The sequence below is a fragment of the Haliotis asinina genome, chromosome 5, assembly GCF_037392515.1.
Source record: "Haliotis asinina isolate JCU_RB_2024 chromosome 5, JCU_Hal_asi_v2, whole genome shotgun sequence".
Classification (NCBI taxonomy): Eukaryota; Metazoa; Mollusca; class Gastropoda; order Lepetellida; family Haliotidae; genus Haliotis; species Haliotis asinina.
This window is the reverse complement of record NC_090284.1, coordinates 53,080,729-53,104,505: the sequence shown is the minus strand read 5'-3', so window position 1 is coordinate 53,104,505 and position 23,777 is coordinate 53,080,729. Positions and strand designations below refer to the sequence as shown.

Below are 23,777 nucleotides of genomic sequence, written 5' to 3'. Positions count from 1 at the left end.
TAGTTCAGTTGTAATGGCAGCTTAGCCGATTGGCTAATGTGAGAATACGGAGCCAGCAAAGGGAGGCAATAAAGTTTTCGGGACAAACCGTAGATGCATCTGGGGTATAGTGGAGATTCATCATAACATATACCAGCCAGCAAAGGTAGGCAATAAAGTTTTCGGGAGAAACCGTAGATGCATATGGGGTATAGTGGAGATTCATTGGAACATATACCCTGGAGATATCTAGTATGAGCCCTCTCTTAGACCATGTCATGCTACTCTCATTCAGTGTTTCTTGACAAATGATGTATCCATTACTCATCTTAGCCTATCATATTATGCATTTTATTTACACACTGGCTTCTGACCTTGAATACAATAAACTGAAACATGATTTATGTTTACACTTCCTCACTTGACACAATGATCCCCCCGCATTCATCACTAGTTATATCTTACATTTGTTCCTAATGATCTTCATCAGTAGCTATCCTGTGCATTCAGCACTCTGATCTCTAACACATATCACTGACATCGATCCCTGACATTTCTATGTAGTAATCAGATAACAATCATCACAAGTCATCAACACGCATCACCCACCTTGAGGATCATCCCACTCGTTGTATCTCTTTTGAAACTGTTTAAGCCTCTCTGGGGACTGGGCCCCCATTGGAGCTGACAGGTCTCGGAATGTAGAAGCTTTGTACAGGTCCATCTCCTTAAGGTGGAAACAGTGAGTGAGTCAGTGAGTTTAGTTTTACACTGCTTTTAGCAATATCACAACAATATCACAGAGCGGACATGAGAGACACATTGTAACCATGTTAGGAATCAAATCCAAATCTTCAGCGTGATGAGTAAATTCCTTAACCACTAAGCTACCCCACTGCCTGCAGGTGGAGACAGACTCCTTGTCAAAACAACAACAGTGCCAGAACGCACCGCACTATTTGTAGCAGAATTCTATGAGATACTTACTTCATAACAAACCTCATAAATCAGACAGTGTATGTCATCGTTAATAGATGATTTGTATTATTAACTGACATTTGTAGCTAATAAATATTCCATCTTGGTCTGCAAAGAACCATGTATACTTTCCCATGAATCAGCAGAAACAAACTGTTTGTTGTGTTGCCTGCTGAGAAATATGTTAGATCAAATACTAAATGCCAAATAGCCCCTTCTAAATACAATCAACAATACATTGGCTTATAATGTCTAAATTCAGCTATGTGCATTACCATTTTTGCCTTTACTGATTACATATTGTATGCAGTATATATACACTCTGGTACCAACTTTGTGGCTTTGGGTGACATAAAATGAACTGATCAGTTATTAACAATAATAATACATTTGTAAAGCAGGTAATATCCACCCTACATATGCTCAGTGGCACTAATACAGTGATAAAACTGGAACATACATACATAATACAGAGAAAGATTATCTACTGGTATACTGATAGGAATAGGTGAGTCTTAAAGGGGCACTGATGCAAAGCAATTTCCATGGACTGGTGTAAACTTTTGTTATTGTTTTTCTCCCGTGAGTACCCTGGTGATATCCCAGAATTGGCGGCTTGTTCGTGACCTCTGCTGTGTAGTCCGTATGCACAATTGATAGTTTGATTATAGACAGATCAACTAAGGTGAAGTCATTTTTACTTCATTACGAATGTACTATGAAAACAAATGAAACACTTTGAAGGGTAATCATCTGCCAGTGGTAGAAATGGTACAAAACTATTAGGCCGGAAAAATAACAAAGCCAACATACGTCTCTATATTTTGTCTCATAACTCTAATTAGTTTATTGTCATATTTGTATGATTTTCAAAATTAATAAAAGAACACACGGTCTGCTTATACTTATAATAAATTTCTAACATGACAGCAACATTTATACAGTGTATAGATTGCCAATGTGGATCCTATTTCACACACATATGCGATCTAGTGCGTGTTTTCTGTCATATAGATTCTGCTGAATGCTACAACAAATAAATTAAAACAAAATGCAAATAATGAATGTAAAACAGACTAATCTTATAGCAACAATGTCAGGCTACTACCTTGTTCAGGAATGTATCCATCAATATCCACATAAAAGAAATCGTATTCCATTCATCTGCAGCTGGTAAATAATCCTGCTCTGTTGCATGTGTCTTACAACAGTCTACTTTGCGAAAAAGTAACACATTGTTTCACGTCTTTTACACTGGTGAAAACCTGATAAACCTCTCATTGGTCACCCAAGATAGCACACCTGGCAACTAACTGTATGATGTCCGCCATTCTAAGTAATTTAGTTAACCAATAATGAGCAATCAATCAATCAACGCAATGGTGGTTAATTCTTTGAAGGGAGGATGTTGTTTTCACACTCGTACTTTACGACAGGGTGTAGTCAGTATAAATTAGTACATCTACACACACTGCCTTCTGACATATCCGCTAGAAGATAAAAGTAATTAATCAATCCGTGTGTTATCGGTTAATCCTTTGATTGATGTTTATTTTAGTAACTCAGCTGATAAACCCTCTTGCATCACTTACATGCACACATTAGATAACATACAATACATTTGCCATTACAGACCTTAATTTATAATGTTGAGTATTTACTCCAGACAGGAGAAATGCCAAATGGGAACCTTTGTTGAGTAACCGAAGTGGTGTTGCTACTAATTATACCTGTTAGAAATTCATTAACTGACCATCCAGAGAATGATGACAAATAACACACGTAGGTTTACACCATCAAACACGAGTTACAGCAAGGAAGATGCAATCTCTGTGTCGCATGCAGCCTGAAAACACTTATGGGCTGAAACTGTTTTGAGGATACTACAGAACTTCGTCACGTAAGAAATCCATACAGGCATTTGCTGTGTACTTGGGTAAATAGGTGTAATAAGTTTTTTTTATTAACATAAGAAAATTTTCAGATTTCTCTACCAAAGGCCAAGTCATCGTTTTTAGTTTATGAATTCAAATAAATCAACTGTGTGTTTTTATTTTGCAATCTTTCGGACTGAAATAAATGGCCTGCTACGTGCCTGTAGACATCATATTTTCACGTACACTGATCAAATATCGAGGTTAAAAACACAGAAATAGGATCAAATTGGACCAGCCACTATACCATCCAAGCATCCGAAAAAAAACCTACACTGCTGGGATATTTTGTTACGATCAGACAAGGAATACCATGGATATTTTTAAATAATGGCATATGATGGGAATCTGGCCTCCTGACTGTTTAGGTGAAGAAATTCTGCTAATATGGACAGGAGCCCAGTCCCTTTGTCCGTCACAGTCGAGGAAGCGAGGGCTGACCAATTTGCAGTTTGGTTTCATAATTAGACCGTTCGCGAGAAACACTATTCGCTCCGCATCAGTCCCCCTTTAAGCTCTGATTTAAAGGTGTCTTTAGTGGTTGTATTTGGGGAAGTGAATTCCAGAGTTGTGAGCTGATGAAAGAGTCTTATTCATTATGACCAGCTCTTACCTCTGAATCATAGTCATTGATGATCCAGGGAAACACAGGGTACTGCATAAGGTCGTTGTAGCATCTCCCTGCTAGGGTGTTCAGGTGCATAAGGTACTGGAAGTTGTTGATCTCGCCACGCTGTATACAGGCACACAACACAATAAGTGAGCAGGGAAGAAGCCCAAGAGGCCTGGGCCTAGAAATTCAAAGCTCCTTTGGCAGTAAGATAGTCATAAGTGCCACACATTATCAAAGACTAACAACTATCTTAACGCTAAGAGAGCTTCAAATATCTTGGCCGTGGTCTTGCAAGTACTATGGTGGTGACTTTAACTCCCATTTATAGAAAACACATGGTAAGATTAATAATTATAAATTAATAAACTTCTGAAACAATCTTTCAAATCAAATCCACTCACTCTGAGACAATCTCACGGGTTATGTTTACATTCAACTAACTAAATACCACTGTAAGCAGTTGTTATTATTTTTCAGACTAAGAATTTATTATAAAAGTAAGATGATGATGTTTTCAGATGACCAAGCAACTCCTTGAACAACGTTGACACCTACCTCCCATCTTTGTGTCACAGACTTCTCCCCAATCAAGCTGCTGATCAGGCCGCCACTACAAGGCGAACAAGTAGGACCTTGGTTAATGTGAGGCAAGGTGAAAAGGGGTTTCAAGTCATAATCCTCAATTACTGTCCTTGACTTAGACATGTTTTATAGTGCTACAAAGGTACCCCGCCACAGTCTCACATGGCTACACCCACTTAAAGTTAAATCTCTCTCTCTCTCAGAGAAATTGACTGGTTTATGGTATGAGAACAAGGCCTATTCTCAAACAAGACTGACATGTCAATTATGTCTTCCTACATATTATACTGAAAGTGTTCATGACAAAATAACAAGGAACTGGAAGGGTTGGCATATTGTCTCTAATATTTTCAAATATTAGAGCGATGGTACCCAACTTTAACCCAGGTTACAGAGATACTGTTGCCTCATGAACTGGGAGTGAAAATATTACACCATAACATTTTGCCCTGGCGAGATAAACACTTTGTTTAGATCTTGATCCTCTGTTATTCACAAAGGGATTAAAATAGCTGAACATAAACGGCGACCAGAACTATTTCGCTTATCTCTGAAAAGTGCACAGAAAATTAATACATACCCTGATTCTACTTTGGCATTCTGTTTCTGTCCTGACACCGACTGCTGGGCATTGTCAGTAATTGCAGTAGCCACCGACAGAATTCTGAAATCATGATCCATCCATGTTTTCATAAATAATTAAGTTAATGTTATGTAAATTGCAACCATGCTTAGACTAGAGATTCAGACATTACTCCTGCATGGGTTCAGAATGCCCTGAAGACATGTTGAGTGAGTGAGTTGGATTGTATCGCTGCCTGAAGATGTCATGTTGTATCACAGCATGGCAGTTAAATGAGGTAGTACACTGATGCAGCTCTGTCATTCCATTTGGGTAACCCCCCAAAACAGATGTGGTGCTTACACACTTAGGAAATAAGGGAGGTAGGAGCTGCAATCAGTAGTGTCAAAAAAGCATGAGTGAGTGAGTGAGTGAGTGAGTGAGTGAGTTGAGTGAGTGAGTGAGTGAGTTGAGTGAGTGAGTGGGTTTGAATGAGTGAGCGAGTTAGTGATACAAGAGAGGATTTTAAGGCACCTTCAAGCAGTGAGGTATAAAAGTCATAATTCCATGTGAAAGGGAGTGGTGCTAGTTCCATATAGAAAGCTTTTGCTCTGGCATTTTCACTAGGTTACGACATGAGAGAAACATAATGTCTAACATCCACACAGTCCTACAAATTTTTGGCCATATCTATTTTTAATTTCTCATAAACCATGGCAGCTTGCATCTCTGTAATGTTAGTAATTTGTCTTAGTTCCTGTGTGCACTTACTTTGCATACACTTTGTTCCTGATCTTGCGAGGGAAGGCTAGCAGATAGTTCCTACCATCAGCAGAGAAGACCTCAATAGCAATGGGTTGGAGCAAGTAGCGGCGCTTGTGCACCTCTCGCACCTCATCATAGGCAAACTTGCTGCACCTGGACAGGACACACAAAATCAGCTTGGTTAAAATTAATTGCCAGTACTATTTCCTTCTACCTTCTAAAATGTGTAGAGCAAAAACCATTATCACTACCTGACTGCACTTAATTATGAAAAAACAAATGTACCCTGCACAAGACAGCTATTCAACATCACCTGGTGAGGCACCCATACCTGCAATAATATTTTCAGTAATTCTCAGTAATTTTCAATGAGTAATCCTTTCTCTTGACTGATTCTATGTTTGGTTATATTTCTTTCCTATTATATTCATAGGCAATAACAAGAACACAAATGCCATTCTGTCTAGTGATACAAACTTACATTCTCTTCAGTGCACCTCCACTGCTCATGGAGGACTTGGGAATGATTGGATCGTGATACCTGGAAGGTATGATTGAGAACTGCAATGTTCTAATAACAATTACCATTAAATATATTTTGGAATTGATTGTATCCTAATTCTGTGACATATACTAAGTTTAAAATGAGTTTTACTTACAAAAACATGTAGATTTGATATATTAGTTTTGACATTCATAACAAACAAGATGTTCATAAAGACAAAAATTACCCTGAAAAATCATATTCTTCTCTGTATTCATAATCAAATACAACATTTTTATCTTCCATGTATTACTAAAACTAAACACTGAATAATAATATTGTATAAAGTTGACAAGAACACTCACTCAGGAGGAAGAGTGTCAATGTCTTTGATCTCCCTGGTCTTGAGTAAAGTGAAGCCATCAATCACATAGAAGTGTTCCTTGCCGAACAGAAGCAGTCCCTCGGCTGTGTCGAGACCCTGGATCCGTGCACATCGGAACATGTGGGTAATCTGCAGTGGAACATACCATAATGGTAATCAATCATAACACTAGATTCATACCTGTTGCACTTACATCCTTATCGTGTCCATTTATTACTGTAACCATAGATTCACATCAGTGGAAGTTCCACTTCCAGAAGGGTGTCAAATGGAAATGGATGAGAGATCATGATTAGGCCAAATTGACAAAAACTTTCTCTGTTCTACTCATCTTTGAAAAGACCTGCTTGATCTTTTCACATCTTTCCCCTTAATGACAAGCAACAGGCAATACTACAAATACCTTCTTTTCAACATATGATGTGGCCAAGGCATCAATAAATCCATGTCCCAATGTTCTGTTCCATACGCAACCCATTAAACTTCACAGTAAACTCGTCTTAGGCACCAACCTTCTCCTTGTCACCAAGCAGTCTGAGTATGGCCTGGTTGTCTCCTTTGTCCCCTGTGGACTGACCCTCCTGCTGACCCTCCCCAGTGGTGGTGTCTGACCGCTCCCCATCAGTCGTGTCTGCTGTGTCTGTGCTCTGAAGGTCATCCTGGTCCTCATCCTCCCCACCGGACCGCTGACTGGTCGACCGAGGCAGGAGCTTCGGCATGTTCATGATGTCAGCTGCATAACAAAGACACCATACTTACTGACTTCATTTGTGACAGGTTCTAAACTTGGCTGTCAATGTCTCACTTAGAAATATTCCAAAACAATGACAACTGCTTGTGAAGTATCATGTGTAGACCAGACCATCCAATGATTGATATTGTGAGAACAATGATTCACACTTTGGTTGCATCCAGAGAACAGAAGAGTTTGTGAGGAACGAACCCTAAACAAAATAACAAAAGTGCTTAGACTATTTTGTGGAACTTGGTTCATATCTTTTGCATGTAAGTTTAACCATCCTCTCTTAAGTTCAAACAAGGACAGCTACTGAACAAGGAGATTCATCAGGTAAAAAACCATAGCAGAACATAATGTCCTCACCTTCTAGTGACCTGTCTGCTCCATTCTCAGTTTCTGCAGACAAAAGATCAGCATCACCAGTGCGCTGGATGGGCAGAGATTCCATACCCAAGATGGTCTGAGGTCGATATAGCTCACAGTATTCCTTGCTATCAAAACTGATGGCTACCTTGTACCTCAGGGGCTGAAAATTTCACCAAGGACATAATTAATCATTACAATGATCATGTTCAAAATCTCTAATTCTATTTTCCTACAAAGCTCACTTTTATAAACCAAAAATTAAGCTGAGCTCAACACTGAACATGACTACTTACATTGTCCTCCAGATCAGGCCTGTATGGATAGTGCACATAGAACAACTCATTGCAGTGCATCTTCTTCCTCATTCGACATGGACCTGCAACATAAGCATATCAGTTTCATGAAACTACTTCCAACATTAATGACACACATAATGCCATGCCAGTTATGAATACTATGCCCAAGTGAATATGAAGTCAAAGTTATGAAGTGCCAAAGTTGTGAACAGTATGTCAAAGTCATGAACATAATGCTTAAGTTACAAATGCTATGCCAAAGAGATGAACAATATATCAATGTTATGAATACTATGCCAAAGTTATGAAATTAACGCAAAATATATGAACACTGTGCCAAAGTTACAAACACTATCCTAAAATTACGAACACTATGCTAATGTCACGAACACTGCCAAAGTTGTGAACACTATGCCAGAGTTATAAACACTAGGCAAAAGTTATGAACACTATGCCAAACTTACGAACACTATGCCAAAGTTATAAACACTAGGCAAAAGTTATGAACACTATGTCAAACCTAGGAACACTATGCCAGAGTTATAAACACTAGGCAAAAGTTGTGAACACTATGCCAAACCTAGGAACACTATGCCAAAGTTATAAACACTATGCCAAAGTTATGAACACTATGTCAAACCTAGGAACACTATGCCAAAGTTTTGAACAGAATGCCAATGTTATGAATACTATGCCAAAATTATGAATATTATGCAAAATTTAAGAACACTATGTTACGAACACTTTGCCATCAGTGTAACATCTCAATCATATATGTCACACATCATGACCATATCACCAGTGGTACCTTCCGTCATATCCAGCTGCCACTTGTCCAGTCTGTTGCTGACCTCCGGGCCCCATATCCCCCGAACTCGCAACAGCTCTCCCTCCATCTGGCTCCACTCTTCTATCAGGTACTTCTCCATGTGCTCCTGGGTCTGTTGTCATGGGCAACACAGTTAGCACCAGTCATACCATTGCAATTTCATGCTTGTTACACATTATACTTCCTACAGATATTGAATGAGTGAGTATGGTTTTATGCCACTTTGAGCAATATTCCAGCAATGTCATGGCAGTGGACACCGGAAATGGGCTTCAGATGATATATTAAATGTAATAATAACTGGGAAAAAAAACCACAGACATATTAATATCAAAGTAGCATCTTCTTTTGATTGCTTGATAAACCTTCAGTGGTATTCTTATAACTTCCTGATTTATTTACAGAACAGAGCAACATGAAGAAATTTTAACATGTGAATAGTCTGTTCATGCATTAAGCGAAGACAAGTTTGAGGTCACAAACAGGACACAAGATATTACCTGCAGATACTGCTTGTGCTGAAACTCCACCACATCTTTGACTAAAGTTACATGGGTGCTTGTCCACATGTAGAAATCCTGCAACATCATGACTTGAGTAAAATGGATGGATCTCTTCTTTATAAGCACTGAGAAAGTGCACATTGATTTCTACCAAGGGGGAATTGTTGGTCCATAGATGGAATGAGTGAGTTTAGTTTCACGCTGCACACATCAATATTCCAGCTATATGAAGGCAGTCTGTAAATAATCGAGTCTGGACCAGACAATCCAGTGAACAACAATATGAGCATCAATCTTCGCAATTGGGAACCAATGACATGTGTCAACCAAGTCAGTGAGCCTGACCACCCAATCCCGTTAGTTGCCTCTTACAACAAGCATAGTCGCCTTTTATGGCAAGCATGGGTTGCTGAAGGCCTATTCTACCCCAGGACCTTCACACGTCGTCCATAGATGAAGAATATTTACATGAACATGTCGGTGACATTGAAGACTTACATGCAAAAATACATGGATGCTTAGTATGCATTTGAAACTGTATAAAGATATTGAGTATTTACTTAACGTGTCATTAATACTGAGTATTCACATGGATACATAGAGAGAGATAGTGACAACTTATATAAACAAAAACATAGATAACAAATTTTCTTGGATTGGCATTCTGGAGAAGCAGAACAAGGACAGTTTTTCATACAACTTTTTTCATTTGTAACGATGACGTTTCAAGATAGATTCTTAAGTTATTGTCTAACAAGTGGTGTCTCAATACATCACCTATGCAGACAAAAAGAAACTGTATATTCATAAAAAAACTGTCCTCATACGTCACACAAGAAAAGACAATGACGGAAAATATTTACATGAACATGAACATTTGACGCAGGTGACGACTTAAGGGGCAGCTCTCTCTTTGCACGGCGGGATGCCAGGCGAAGAACGCCACTCCCAACTCTTTGTAGTTTCTGTAAACAAACAATTCCAAGATAATACAATCCTACCTAAGTTTTCCTGTAATATGTGGATGGTATAGTGGACATTAGGATAACTTATCGCTGCTCGGCATTTCACATGAGAAGTAGGTATCTCATACATGGAACCTAGTCCACAGAATCATTCACAAGTGTCTTAATGTGTAAAATAGTAGAAAATGGCTACACTCAATACCTAGTACGAGGATCATTGTTTCTTATCGTCACAAACATCTTATCTAGTCACAAAAATGAACTTTCCAAACAAAGCAATACTCAAAGAATAGCATGAGTATTAGAAATTAAACAAAGCAGTAACTCCTTTGGACAGGTTTTATCTGAGAACAGAACAGATGCTATGGTGATAACAAACAAACATCACAGTGGGCTAACTGATGTCATGTGGGTAAGTAGTGTAAGTAGTAAACACCAACTAAGATAAACAAAGAGGTTAGTTTGGTTTGGATGTTATTTACTGCTGAGAGGCATTTAGAAGTTGGAGCAGAAAGGAAGGATAACAGGAGTGCAATAAAGAAGTTGTTCAACCATATATTGTTATTTTAACATTATTTAGATAGACCAGAAATACTGACCAACATGTCTAGCACACAAAAGAATCTACAAACCCTGTTTGTACACCACTAAGATAAGATAAACTTTACTGTCCCACAAGGGAAATTTGTCTTGCATTCAAGGAGCCATAAAAAGCATATAACAACAAATAATTTAAAGTATATATGCACAATGTCAAGCTAATCACAATATATTGATGAATCAGAACATAATTGAAGTACATGAAATAATAATCACTTGTGCCTCATCACAGATTTCTCTGTTACTATTTACTGTTCCAGCTCTATGTACCATGACAGATATTGTTCAAAGCACATAAGTAAACAAAATTATGCAGAATTAACTTGTTACCACTAATAAGTTAACAGCTGACATTTGTGACTGTTGACTGATAAACAGTATATAGCTATATATCCATGATCAGATTTGTCTGCTTTGCCACATATTTATGGAATCTGTGATCCTTGTGATAAGGTCTGACTGAGTTTGATATCTCAATGTCAAAGGATGTACAGTTTACCAGGGCAAGCCTATTAGAGCATAAAGTAGGAAACACATAGCTTCTCAAAGCACATCACATACTGTGGTTTGATACCCCAGTGCCAGACTACTGACAGATTTGATAGCAGTGGAACTTCAGAATGATAGTTATTTCGAAGAGTTTTATGGATGCCAAATACTTTATCATGAGGAACATTCATCTGATGAATGGGTAAGGTTTTTCTCCAAAACACTGTGTTCCTGATAACAAAGCAGTTGACATGTATAAAACCCTATTGCTTATCACTTCTAAACACTATTCAAAGACCTAATAGTTGCTTAATTGTCACATATACATTTCTTCATCTTTTTAGGAGATATGTTTAGTTATCCCAATCATACCCAATCATACATACCTAAACATAAGGAAATGAAACCTACATGTTTAACCTTTGAAACCTTTGCAATATCTCTGATGCACCTGGCTGCACCTCTCGCTTATCATTAATGCTTGAAAACTGGTACTGATGATGCACAACATTCATATTCTTCTATTCTGATAAGATCATTTTATCTAACTTCATTTCATTTCATGTCATAAACAGTAAGTCATTGAAGCTCAGTCCATGTAGTCATCAATCACAGTCAGTCTCATTTCCAGCTGATGCATCTGAACAATAAAATATTAACATGCACTGTTAGTATAAATATAAAAGTGCAGTTTCAATTTGCACCTGTGTAAGTTCCAAATGCCATCCTCGTGTCACAGTGGGTGAGACTCACATTTAGTTAACTGTGCATATTCCATTGTGTATCAAAGTCAGCACAATATTGTTTTCTGTTATATTTCCATTTCAAACATAGTTTGAGGAATAATGGTATTATGCAAAAAAGTTAGTTAGACTTATTACATATGTCAGAAACTGGAAGAGCCTTCCTGAATATCTAATGAAGACAGCTAAATGTGTTTGTGGGCCATAACAACAAAAGACACCAGTCGCATGTAGTCCTACAAAGAGCATACTACTCTCCTGAGAAGTCATGATCAACCATCACAGGAAATGTAAGAGATGCATGATCAAACCAAACCACATTTTATGAAAGCCATTGATATTATGCTGCAGTTTTAGAAGGTACATGTTAAAACGGAAGAAAGTGAAATTGTTAAAACTGGGAATAAATATCTTTGGAGGATTGGGATAACTTCATCAATGAGTCTGTGAAGGGATGTTAGCAAAGTAGATAAGAATCTAAAAGATGTGGAAGGTTCTGGGTTCAGTCGGAGGTTATACAGGATATTTGCTGAGAGTCAATAACTCTGAACTGTTCATCAACAAAGTGCTATATCTCATCGATAATCTCATGCTGCATCTTGGGGACAATCTGAAAAAACTGACAGTTTGGTGTCTGAAGGACAAAGTCATGGTCAGAGGCATGTTGGTATGACAAAATGCACATGTAAGCTTGATAATTATGCCACAAGGGAATGTTATGTCAATGCATGTGTCCATACCTGTACTTTTTCAAGTGACATAAAGCCTATGACAGTTGGAAGGCTGCCTTTATGACTTGCATTGATCAGTTCCCTGAGGACAAGCTGCTGCAAGTGTGACAACATCTCTCAGGCAGTAAAATCAATTCTGCCTTTAGGACACGACTCAGCAATTCAGGATGTTGCTGTAGACAGTCTCGAAAGAAAGACAAGACAGATTGCTAACAAAAAGGAGGAAAATACTCCTTTCCCACCAATTCACAAAGGATGTGTTCAAGATCTAAAGACATATTATAGATATTATAGTTGTCAGACATAGAGAATCCGAAAAGGTAAAGAGTGAGGCTTGACCTGCTGTATGCCACCTGGATGAAAACAAACGAACCCTGTGGTAGCAAAACATCAAAGGTGGGTGTTTGAAATGGATAGACAGGAAATCAGTAGAGTCTCTCAGGGAATGTTTGGAGCACCTTTAGAATACAGCACCAGAAATTCTTGTGAGGATGTTAGGGATTAGTTCGGAAAATGTCTCGCACATTTGTTAGTAATGTTAGTATTTGTGGTGTATGTGTTGAAGAGAAAGAAATTTAAGCATGCTTGTTTCTGAAAGATGCAGTCTCACTTAACGACTGAAACTTTGGTTTCATTGACTAAGGAGCAATCATCTTGGTAACAGCTGTCGTCAAATTAGGTTAAGTGGCATATCAGCATGATTGAGGAACCACAATGGATTACTACATAAAGGAAACTCAAGACAGACTGGACACAATGACATAACTGATCATGCCCACCAACAAAGAGACAAAGGTAAACGACAGGTTGATGAATCAGTGGTTAAGATGGGTCATAGTGCCAAACAGACAAACCCTCAAATCATGCTGAAAGATCTCATATAACAATGCCGAAATGTGAAATACTCTGGTAGCTCTTTGCACAGTTCCAGTGGTATTATGGAATTAGGAGTATTACAATAAACTTAATTAGTCAGTGTTGGATTGGGAGTGATATCTTGTTATACATGTTGTATAGTAGAACAAAATTATATGTACAGGTAATCAAGCAGAATGCAAGAGCTCCATTGCAATGTAGATGAAGTATTCATAGCTTTCATATCAACAGGCTTCAGAAAACATATCTAGTTTCCATATTTAGTTTGCTGTTTTAATCTGTGCAACAATACACTTCGTGCTAAAACTGTTCTATGGAAGACTGAGTGGGATTTACAATCCAAGTGTGCAAGTATGGTTTTACATCACTTTCAGCAATATTATGTGTGGGGATACCAGAAATGGGCTTTACATGATATACCATGTGGAAAATTGATCGTAGCTCTTCAGTGCAACAAACCAATGCTCTAAGTACTAGGCCATCCCAATGCCCCATTTTACAATCAGAAACCAGGAAAAACGTATGATGTAAGTCTGTTACAAAATATCTTCTTTTAAAATTGTCTTGGTGGCGAGATCACTTTGTGGAATGGGGCCCTGGATGATAAGAAATTATCTTGTAGCAACACTGTCCATCTGTCTACTCACCGACTGTATCTGTGTCTGTATTCTGTCAGTGTGCATCAGGACAGACTTGCGCTCATTCTCAGCATAATTCACCCAGATCTTGGAAGCCGCTTCTTGTATCAGCAATCTACAAATTTGTAAAATACCATCATTTGTCGCATTACAAACAACCAAAGAACTGTGGTTCTTGTAACGTCACATGCCTTCTTGTCTTATAATGTTGATCAATCAGCGTGACCTGAAAATTTCTAAATTTTTCAGGTCATAAGAACAAACAGATGCTGAACACCAAAAGAAAAGCAAGTTTTGAAAAAATGAAATCTCATAAAAATATAATGAAGCGTTCATGTTTATGTCTTCTATTAAAAAAACTTTTCTTGCTGTTCAGTATATTATTAGACAAGAATAACTAATACAAATGTGGTATTTTTTGTGCATTTGATGACTGATGTATTCTGGAAATCCTTGTGTGATTTAGGCACAGTTAGGGCATAAATATACTACCTGTGTAGTTGGATATTGATTATACAACCTATAATACGTTTAATTCATATCAAGTGTTGGCTATCAAGTGTTCATATTACGCCTTGGATTTTTATTCTAAAACAAATGCAAATAACCTGTTATACACAGTATACAGAAATAATATGAGACTACCAGTAGTGAAGTTATTTGCAACTCGCATACTTCAAAACACATGACATGTGTAATGGCACTTCTTTGTGAGCATGTTCATAAAGACACCATTATCGCAGGAACTATAAGCCTCTGTAATGTATGAATACAGTTGGAGACAATCAGAAGAAAACTAATACTCAACATAGCAGTGAATACCACCTACAATCTCCTTAAACATACCTGACAGTGTTCAGATCCGGACTCGAGATATTCTTGGTGGAACTGTCAATGTTATTCAGTTGGGTACGGAAAATCTCCTCAAGAGCCTGTTGAAAATGATAGCAAACTGTGTCAAACTAATGCATGCATCTTGTAATATATCAATACATATTTACATCCAATAGCACTAAGCCAGAGTTAGAACATGACATAATGAGCACACAACCAGATTTTTGCTATTTAACTGTCCTCAGAAACAATCACTTGACCAGGTCACATATTAACCAACCAATCATTGTTTTAGTTTGTATGCATGGAGAGTGTACAGTGAGAAGCCAGATACCCGGACCTTAAATATCCGCCCCAATCAATTAAGCTAAAAAAGTGACTGTCTATAATGGATATTCCGTTTTTGGACAGTAAATTTTACAAACGAACCCGCTACATCAACACAGAATAAACTCACTTATCCACACAAAACTTTGATCTACCATTGACTATGTGAAGTGAAACACATACGTCCACTTCTTTTGACATGAGACAAGGTCTGTTCATCCGGATAACCTGGGTATAGGTAGTGATAAGTAGGCTTTTCTGACACTGAGTGAACTGTAATCGACAAGTCAACTGTTTTGGAGTGAGTGAGTGAGTTTAGTTTTATTAAAATCTAAATATTTTAGACATTTAAATACTTACCTTACCATAGGTCTTATGCATATTACCTCTAGCTTCGCTAAACGAGATCAGACAGTCGTTGATTCGCCATCCCCTCGATGGCTACCTCATGTAATCTACGAATGTAGTCACGGAAGTGACGTGATCTCTCCACTCGCGCAAGAGCGCAGAATCCAAAATTCACTTTTACCGTCAACTGGAAGGTCCGAAGAGTCTAAAGTGGGGATGAGCATCCAGCGTTGGGAGGGAGTCACCGCCCTATGGTAAGGTAAGTATTTAAATATCTAAAATATTTAGATTTTAATAAATTTTTAACTTACCTTACCATAGGTCTTATGCATATGGCTTCGACGGATGGTGGTGTGGACTCCGGAGGACCATCCCTCAGCAAACAGTGCACATGCATCAGGAGAACTCGGGAAAACCAATGTCAACGGTCTCAGGATAATACCTGGAACAGGACAAAGAGTAACCCAATAGAACTCCAAAGAAAAACCGACGCACCCTTGGGGTGAGGTTAATCTTAAGACCAACGGTAAGTAGTAGTGTAGTTACCTAATGGGCGGACGGTCGGGTAAGTTGCTGAGCAACCACCAATGGACCAAATGACTGTTACCCCTCCACGTCTTCAACTGCCAAGTCCCTCAAGTAGTGGGATGCGAAGACAGTTGATGACCTCCAGAAACAGCCCTCCATGATCTGCGGTACTGTGCAGTTCCGATGGAGGGCCATCGTAGACGCCAATGCGTAGACGCCCTGATCTCGTGCGGGTTACTTGCTACCGGATGAGGTAGGTGCTTGTCGTCATAGGCCGCCAGGATAGTCGATCTGATCAGAAATAGTATTTCTGTTTACTTCGCCTTTGCAGGACGCAGCAAAGGGAATGAATAACCTTTTGCGGGATCGTCTCCTAGAGGCTGACCTTTTAATATAGCATCTGAGAGCCCTGACTGGACATAGCAGCTCCTCCTCCAAGTCATGATGACCCAGGATCGTAGACAAAGGAGGGATGGAAAATAGCCTGTTAGGCTGCCCGGGAAGCTGGTTCTTAGCCACAAAATCCCAAAGCAAACCCAAATGAACACATCCGTGTCTTGACTGTTCAAATCGGATCTGAGTAACGTCAAGAGCATGGATCTCGCTGACTCTAGCCGCTGTTGCCAATAATAGTAAGAAAGCCGTCTTCTTGGAAAGATGTTCAAATGAGGCTTCCTCTAATGGCTCATACGGCGGCCCTCTGAGATGTTGAAGGACGACATTAAGATCCCAAGCTGGAGGACGGAACTTGGCCTTCTGGTCTTCCAGCTTGAAAGCTTTGAGAAGTGCAATAAGTTCCGGTACCTTGGAGATCTGTGTATCTGACTTGATAGCAAGGACAGAATTCAAAGCTGACAAATAGGTGCCTAAGGTACTGCCTCTGAGATGTTTAGAGTTCCGTAGATAGAGAAGGAACTGTGCCACAAACTGAGGAGATGCTACCATGGGATCTTGAGATCTTTGTGCGCAAAAATTCTCAAACGAGCGCCATTTGTCGTCATATAAAGATCGGGTAGAAACTCTATGCGCGCGAGCTATAACGTTCGCCACGCGCGTAGAGTAGCCCTTTGCCTTTAACGCCCTCTGCAGATGACCCATGCGTGAAGATGCAATCGCAGTGGATCCTGATGCAGCTGTCGACTGTGTGGATGTCGAAGAAGATGCAACCACTCTGGAAGTTTGTAAGGGTCTCCGCTGGCGAGCCGTCAAAGATCGGGAAACCACGACCTGGCTGGCCACCAAGGCGCGACCAAAAGCAGTCGGAGGTTCTGCGTCAGTCTGATCTTGGCGATTACGTCCAAGATAGGACTGGAGGAGGGAACGCATATGCGTCCAGGCCTTCCCATGACAGAGACATCGCGTCGACTGCCCAGCAGATCTGGCGAAATGCGTCTGGATGAAGCATCCACTCCGCCGGGGATGGTTTGCCGGGGCGCGACAGGGCGTCTGCCAGAATGTTTTTGCAGCCGGGAATGTGACAAGCCGTGATCACGATGCCGTTGCTGTCTACCAGATCCGCTAACAGGAACATCTGGTCCAGAAGTTGTTTGGATCTGGTTGTACCCTGATTGCGAATCACCCACACGACCGTGGAATTGTCGGACGCCACCAGGAGCCTGGAGTCTGTTAGAACCGGTAGCCAGTGGCTAGGATGCTAGGATGACTGCCTGCATCTCCAGGTTGTTGATATGCCACTCCCTTTCGGCGTCTGACCACAGCCCTGAGGTTGTCTGGCCGTTCAAGTGAGCGCCCCATCCCAGGAGGGATGCGTCTACAAACAATTCGTGGTCGTGGTTGAAGCTTGTCAAACAAACACCGGCGCAGACGTTCCACTCTACCGTCCACCACCTGAGGTACTGATGCAGGTGCGGAGGTAGAAGAAATGATGACTGGAGGTCGTTCTCCCGAATGAATGGTAATAGGAACCTCTGTAGTGGACGCAGCATAAGCCGTTCTCTGAGGGTGAGGTCTTGCGCCGACGTCAACAGGCCCAACAGAGACTGCCATTCTCTGAGGGTGAGAGGTAGGGACAGAGCTTGATCCATAAAGGCGAGAATCTTCTGCCAACGATCGGGAGGGACCCTAACAAGATTGAGCCGAGTCAGGAACAACCCCCCAATGAAAGTTAACTCCTGCGTTGGTTCCAGTTGCGACTTCTCGATATTGATAATCCATCCCAACTGCTGAAGTAGGCGTGTGGAGAAGTCCAGTTGTTTGCGTAGCAACTGAGGATTGCAGTGATTTAGAAAACAATCGTCGATGTAAGGATCGAAGTCTATCCCCCGGAGGTGCAGAAACCAAGTGACAGGCAGCGTGACCTGAGTGAAAAGCCACGGGGCCGTAGAAATTCCAAACGGCAGCACTCGCCACTGGTAGTGTACTCCGTTGAATATGAAACGCAGGAACTTCCTGTGGCGTGGGAATATAGGAACGTGCAGGTAAGCATCCTGTAAATCTAGGCTGGCCATCCAAGCTCCGGGTGACAACTTGGCTCGGATCTGATCCAGTGACGTCATTCGGAAATGCGGGGGCTCGGCTAAATACAGGCTGTTGAAAGTCGCCATGTTGTGAATCATCCGCATTTTGGTGGAGCCTTTCTTGGGTACCAGGAAGATGGGTGAATAGAACCCCGGGGAGTGATGGGGTTCCGACACTATCTCTATAGCATGTTTTGTTAACAAAATGTTGATGTTTTCTAGTATAAGTACCTGTTGATCTATTGAGTACACTCGTGACTGGGGAGTGGTAGTCAACGGCGGAGCTCCGGCTAGAGGCAGCTTGTAGCCGGCTCTCAGGATCTTGCAAACAAACGGGTCTTCCAGGAATGTCCAGTTGGCCCAGAAGATCCCTAGTCTCCCACCTACAGGGGTCAGATGAACTGGTACGACTGGGGGTGGGAGGTCCCAGTCGTAGTTGTCCATGGCTTTAGCGGCCGGAGCAGGGGCGCTTGCCCCTACCTCGACCGGATGTAGATGGCGCATCCCTGCCGCGTTCTTGAGGCTTGCGCTGGACATCTGAGTCCTTGGTACAACCTCGTCCCCTCCCAAACGAGGAACGGATAGACTCTCTCATGGGCACATATCTTTTCTTGGCATTACCCCTGGCTCGGCCACGAAATGCAGAGCCCAAGGCCTCGAAGGTTGACAACGCCACTTCCGTGTTTGGCATGTTGTTTATACACCGTCGGTATCTTTTCATCAAAGAGGAACTTAGACGTAAATGGTGCACGAAGTAGTTGTCGTTTAAATTCCTCTTGCCAAGAACAAGCATCTAAAAATCCAGATCGGCGCATAGTAGTAGTCATGGCTAGCGCCGCGCGTAAATGTCCAAGCAGGTCATGGAGTACTCTGCCTTGCCAAGCAAAAATGGTAGTTAAATGATCCACCCTCGAGGCATTATCCTCCGATAAATCCAAGGCTGCAGCGGAGGTGGCTGACGCAAGCGCCGAGATCGGTTTAAGCATACGCTTCAGTTCCGTATCAATAGCTGCTAGCTTTGAATCCTGAACTCTGTAAGATGATGGAGTAGAGCCTGACAACCTCTTAATGGAATCGTCTTGCAGCGCCCCGTTGTCGGCAAAATCCAGACTGTGAACTTTATAATCTGATTTCTTAGACTTGGACGCTTTGATAGTTGGATTTAGGGATAACCTCGCAAAGTCCGAGTCTAACAAAGCTACAGCATCCGCCACCATAGGGTGTGGTGGAATAAGTAACTCGGGAGACAGGTGAATCGCCGCCGGGTTGCTTGAATCAGAAGAAGGGGAAGGACAGTCCGGTAATCTATCGGCAATCCACTCAAAGACAGCAGCTAAGGGAAGTAGTAGGTGCCATCACTATCACCAACATTGCCAGGTTCCTCCTCATAATCTGGACAAAAGAACTGTTCCTTGTGATCCTCCCAGGAAACAGAGGTTGATTCCCGTCGCTGACTAGAGTTGGAAGCAGAGTTCTTAGTATTAAATTCCTTGCAGGAAGTCCACAGTGGTTCCGGCGATCGCGAACGCTGGGATCTAGAGAGACGCCGTGGTGATCTTGAACGAGATCGCACTCTACGTCTACCTCTGGTGCGTGAGTCTTCCTCTAAGGAGCGCCTTGGAGAGCGGGAAACAGACCAGGAGCGCCGGCGCCGGCTACGGTGTGGAGAGCGAGAGCGCCGACCCCTCGGGGACCTAGAACGAGACCTGCGCCGGGAGCGCTCAGCCTCTAAAGGACGAGCGTGCTCTTCATCCAACTGGCGCTGTAACATTTCTTCTTTAGACGAGGTAGGGAGTACAGCAGCGCCCGGTGTCAAGAGAGACCGCAGAAGCCTCTGAACTTCAGGATGGGATAAGGCATCCGGGTGAGATAAGTCTACAAAGGCGTCCGAACGCATAGGCTCTGGAGATGAGCGCGCTGGCGTAGTAGATGAGCGCCCCACACTAGGCGTTGATACTGGTACTGAAGGCGGTGGTAGATCCTGGTCGTCAGGTAAAGATCCCAAGGAAGATGCTGGCGACGACATTCTTCTCCTACGTTGCGTAAAACGCTTCCTCCGAACCGCCAAAAAGGTCTTGAAATCGGCGAGAGATAACGCTTGACAGTGTAGGCACCGATTATCGATGGAGCAAACAGCGGACGCACAATCCGGACACCAGGGATGTGGGTCTTTGGCTGACTTCTGCCCCTTGCAGATAGTACAAAAGTGTCGAGTCATACACAGAAACTGTAACAGACAAGAAACCAAGACTTGACGACATGTTGATACAATGCTAGGAGAAAAAACCCCTACATAAAAATGTAGAAAGTAATTGCACCCCTACATAAAAAATAGACACACCCGTAAGTGCGGGGCAGCGAAAAACAACAACCACAATGGCTGCCTTCGCTACGCTGAAATTCATGGCAGAAAAGGGTATGATAAATACCGAAAACACAAGTTAAAATGACCAAGCATGGACAAAAACATGAAAGGCAAACAACCAACAAGGTGAACTACCCCCATGGACGCCATGCCGTTCTCACATACGACACGGACAAGCCATGCCTGAGTGAGAAAAGAACAACACGAGGTAGCAAGGTAAGCGCATTAAATGCTTGTTTGACTTGACTTTGATACATAATGAGTGGATACAAACCATACCTACCAAGGAGTAGCAACTTTATTGCAACTACACACAGTAGAAAAACTGCAAACCAACACATCCGTTCGCACGAACGCTAAAGGTAAAAGTGAATTTTGGATTCTGCACTCTTGCGCGAGTGGAGAGATCACGTCACTTCCGTGACTACATTCATATATTACATGAGGTAGCCATCGAGGGGATGGTGAATCAACGACTGTCTGATCTCATTTAGCGAAGCTAGAGGTAATATGCATAAGACCTATGGTAAGGTAAGTTAAAAATTTACGCTGCACACAGCAATATCCCAGCTATGTGAAGGCCGTCCGTAAATAATCGAGTCTGGACCAGACAATCCAGTGACCAACAACATGAGCATCGATCTGCGCAATTGGGAACCGATGACATGTGTCGACCAAGTCAGCGAGCCTGACCACCCGATCCCGTCAGTCGCCTCTTACGACAAGCATAGTTGCCTATCATGGCACGCTTGGGTTGCTGAAGGCCTATTTTTCCCCGGGACCTTCACAGGTCTGCTGTTTTAGAAGTGATTTTAAAAAGGAAGTGTTCACAGAGAAGCCTGGATGACAGAAATCCAGATATCCGGATATTCAATTATCCAGACGATTTACTCAACAAATGTGTCCACTTATTCGGGGCTTCACTGTAGATATTTCCAACATAGAATCTGTGTCTTCACTCGTATCATGAGGGGAATCAAGCCATGGTCTTCAGCATGAGCAAATGTTTTTACCACTAGGCTACCCTACTGTAATCTAAGCCTCCTCAGCACTAAGTACAAATTAAATGCTGTACTCACTGGCTTCTTGCAGACATACAGCTCATCCCACACCCTCTTGGCAGCAGTAGCCACCAGGTGCATGCCCTCCTTTAGTACAGAGTTGGTTGGGGCAGTCTGGGGGGTCTCTGTTGCTGGAGTCTGGCTGCTGGTGTCAGCGTCCATCGAGTCAGGGTCCACGTGCCATGTTGTTTGTCTTGGCTTTGACTCACTCAGGTTAGCTCCACTGTTCAAAAATATAAGACAAAATTACAATGAAGACTGAATTGATTTAAAGATCTTAGTGTCTTTATTCTTTCAACACAATATTTTTACTTTGATACAGTAAAGAAAAAATTCAAGGCATCAAACTGTGCAGGCTGAAAAATCCATGAACATTTGGGCTATCAATACAGTGTTTTCAAGTAATATACCATGTAAGTACAACTACAATACACAACAAACTTTGTAAATATATTACCCTTCAAACAAACATCCAAACACATGTCCTACTTTCACAAAGTTCTCATAAGTCTAAGATCTTGTAACTCAGACACTTAACTTATGCTCTCTCACATTTGTCTGCAATATTCTCTTCTACCATGCCATATGAAGACTGCATTACTTGCTATCGCAATAAAGTCTTGAAAAAAATGACCTTTTCTCATGGGATACATACCTAGTATCTTACAGAATAGGAGGTGCGAATACTACAAGGAAAGTATATCTTAGGCTGACAAGAGCTTTGTGACACAGGACCCTGATCTGTCCATTATTTTTTAATATTTTGGTCTCTTTCAGCTTATCAGGTGCAAAGAAATTGTTTAACATTACAAACATCATGGTGTGGCTATCAGCAGCTCTTCGATCCAAGATCTTCTCAAGGGTCCTTACCTGGACTCTGGGTCTTCTGTAAGCTGCAGCAAGCAGTAGCAAAGACAGCCCAGGAACTCCTGATCATAGTTGCCAGGTCCAAACACCATGCTGCGTGAGTTGGTGAGTTTGTGCAGGGCCTCCAGCACCCCTGCCTGGCTGGCCACACTGTCTATAGGCCGAGACAGCTGGAACAGGATGGTCCTGTTCAGACACTTGTAGATATTGTCCAGGGACACCCCCGATGCTGCATAATACAGAGAGGTATTAATTACTGAGTGAGTGAAGAGTATTTCAGGTATATCATGCTGTGTCACATTAATGCTGGAGAAAAAGGCCACAAATTAAAGTTACCGAGAGGGATCAATAAGTGAGCGAGTGAGGTGATTGTACAAGAATATTCTGGATATATCAGGGTGAGTCATCTTGATGATGGAGAAAATGGTCATTACACAAAGTTTTCAAAATCTTGGACACAAGAATGGTCCTGCACGAAAAGCAGGGGCTTTGACAGAAAGGGCAGATGCAGCATTCAAACCCATGATCATCATATCCAAACACAAGTAAGGGACACAACTATGAACAAGAATATGTAGCACCACCTATGGGTGCTACCCATCTGTTATTTGTATATAAATGAACCCTCCCACACCCAGTTCAGTTTCCACTGAGTGGCTATATGTTCAAATTCAGTTGGGTCTAGCTAGAAAATAAATAGCCAATTACACTTCTTAGAGCTCAAATTCAGTTGGGTCTATCTGGAGAGTAAATAGCAAATTACATTTCTTAGTGCTGACTTTAAATCAAAATACTTACATTTCCTCTTGGCTTGTTGAATCAGTTTGCTAACAAAATCATACACTTCTTTGGAACTTTTTGTGAATACACCTGCAAGAACAGATTTCATTACCATTACGGTTCATGGAAATAA

The 23,777-nt window shown here is 41.4% G+C and overlaps 1 protein-coding gene across 1 annotated transcript in view; it reads right to left on the bottom strand.

Annotated features, from left to right (window-relative positions):
- Nucleotides 1–23,777, bottom strand: part of LOC137284801 (WD repeat and FYVE domain-containing protein 3-like) — an 84,033-nt gene that overhangs the window by 14,315 nt on the left and 45,941 nt on the right. The window contains exons 38-55 of the mRNA XM_067816784.1: nt 23,663–23,734; nt 22,868–23,093; nt 22,016–22,220; nt 14,904–14,989; nt 14,067–14,172; nt 9,879–9,980; nt 9,013–9,090; nt 8,492–8,624; nt 7,681–7,763; nt 7,385–7,547; nt 6,795–7,015; nt 6,263–6,411; nt 5,895–5,954; nt 5,420–5,566; nt 4,667–4,750; nt 4,060–4,114; nt 3,505–3,624; nt 589–706 (exon numbers count right to left, since the gene is read on the bottom strand). Coding sequence (XP_067672885.1) covers nt 589–706; nt 3,505–3,624; nt 4,060–4,114; nt 4,667–4,750; nt 5,420–5,566; nt 5,895–5,954; nt 6,263–6,411; nt 6,795–7,015; nt 7,385–7,547; nt 7,681–7,763; nt 8,492–8,624; nt 9,013–9,090; nt 9,879–9,980; nt 14,067–14,172; nt 14,904–14,989; nt 22,016–22,220; nt 22,868–23,093; nt 23,663–23,734 — 2,208 coding nt within the window. The remainder of the gene's footprint in view (nt 1–588; nt 707–3,504; nt 3,625–4,059; nt 4,115–4,666; nt 4,751–5,419; nt 5,567–5,894; nt 5,955–6,262; nt 6,412–6,794; nt 7,016–7,384; nt 7,548–7,680; nt 7,764–8,491; nt 8,625–9,012; nt 9,091–9,878; nt 9,981–14,066; nt 14,173–14,903; nt 14,990–22,015; nt 22,221–22,867; nt 23,094–23,662; nt 23,735–23,777) is intronic.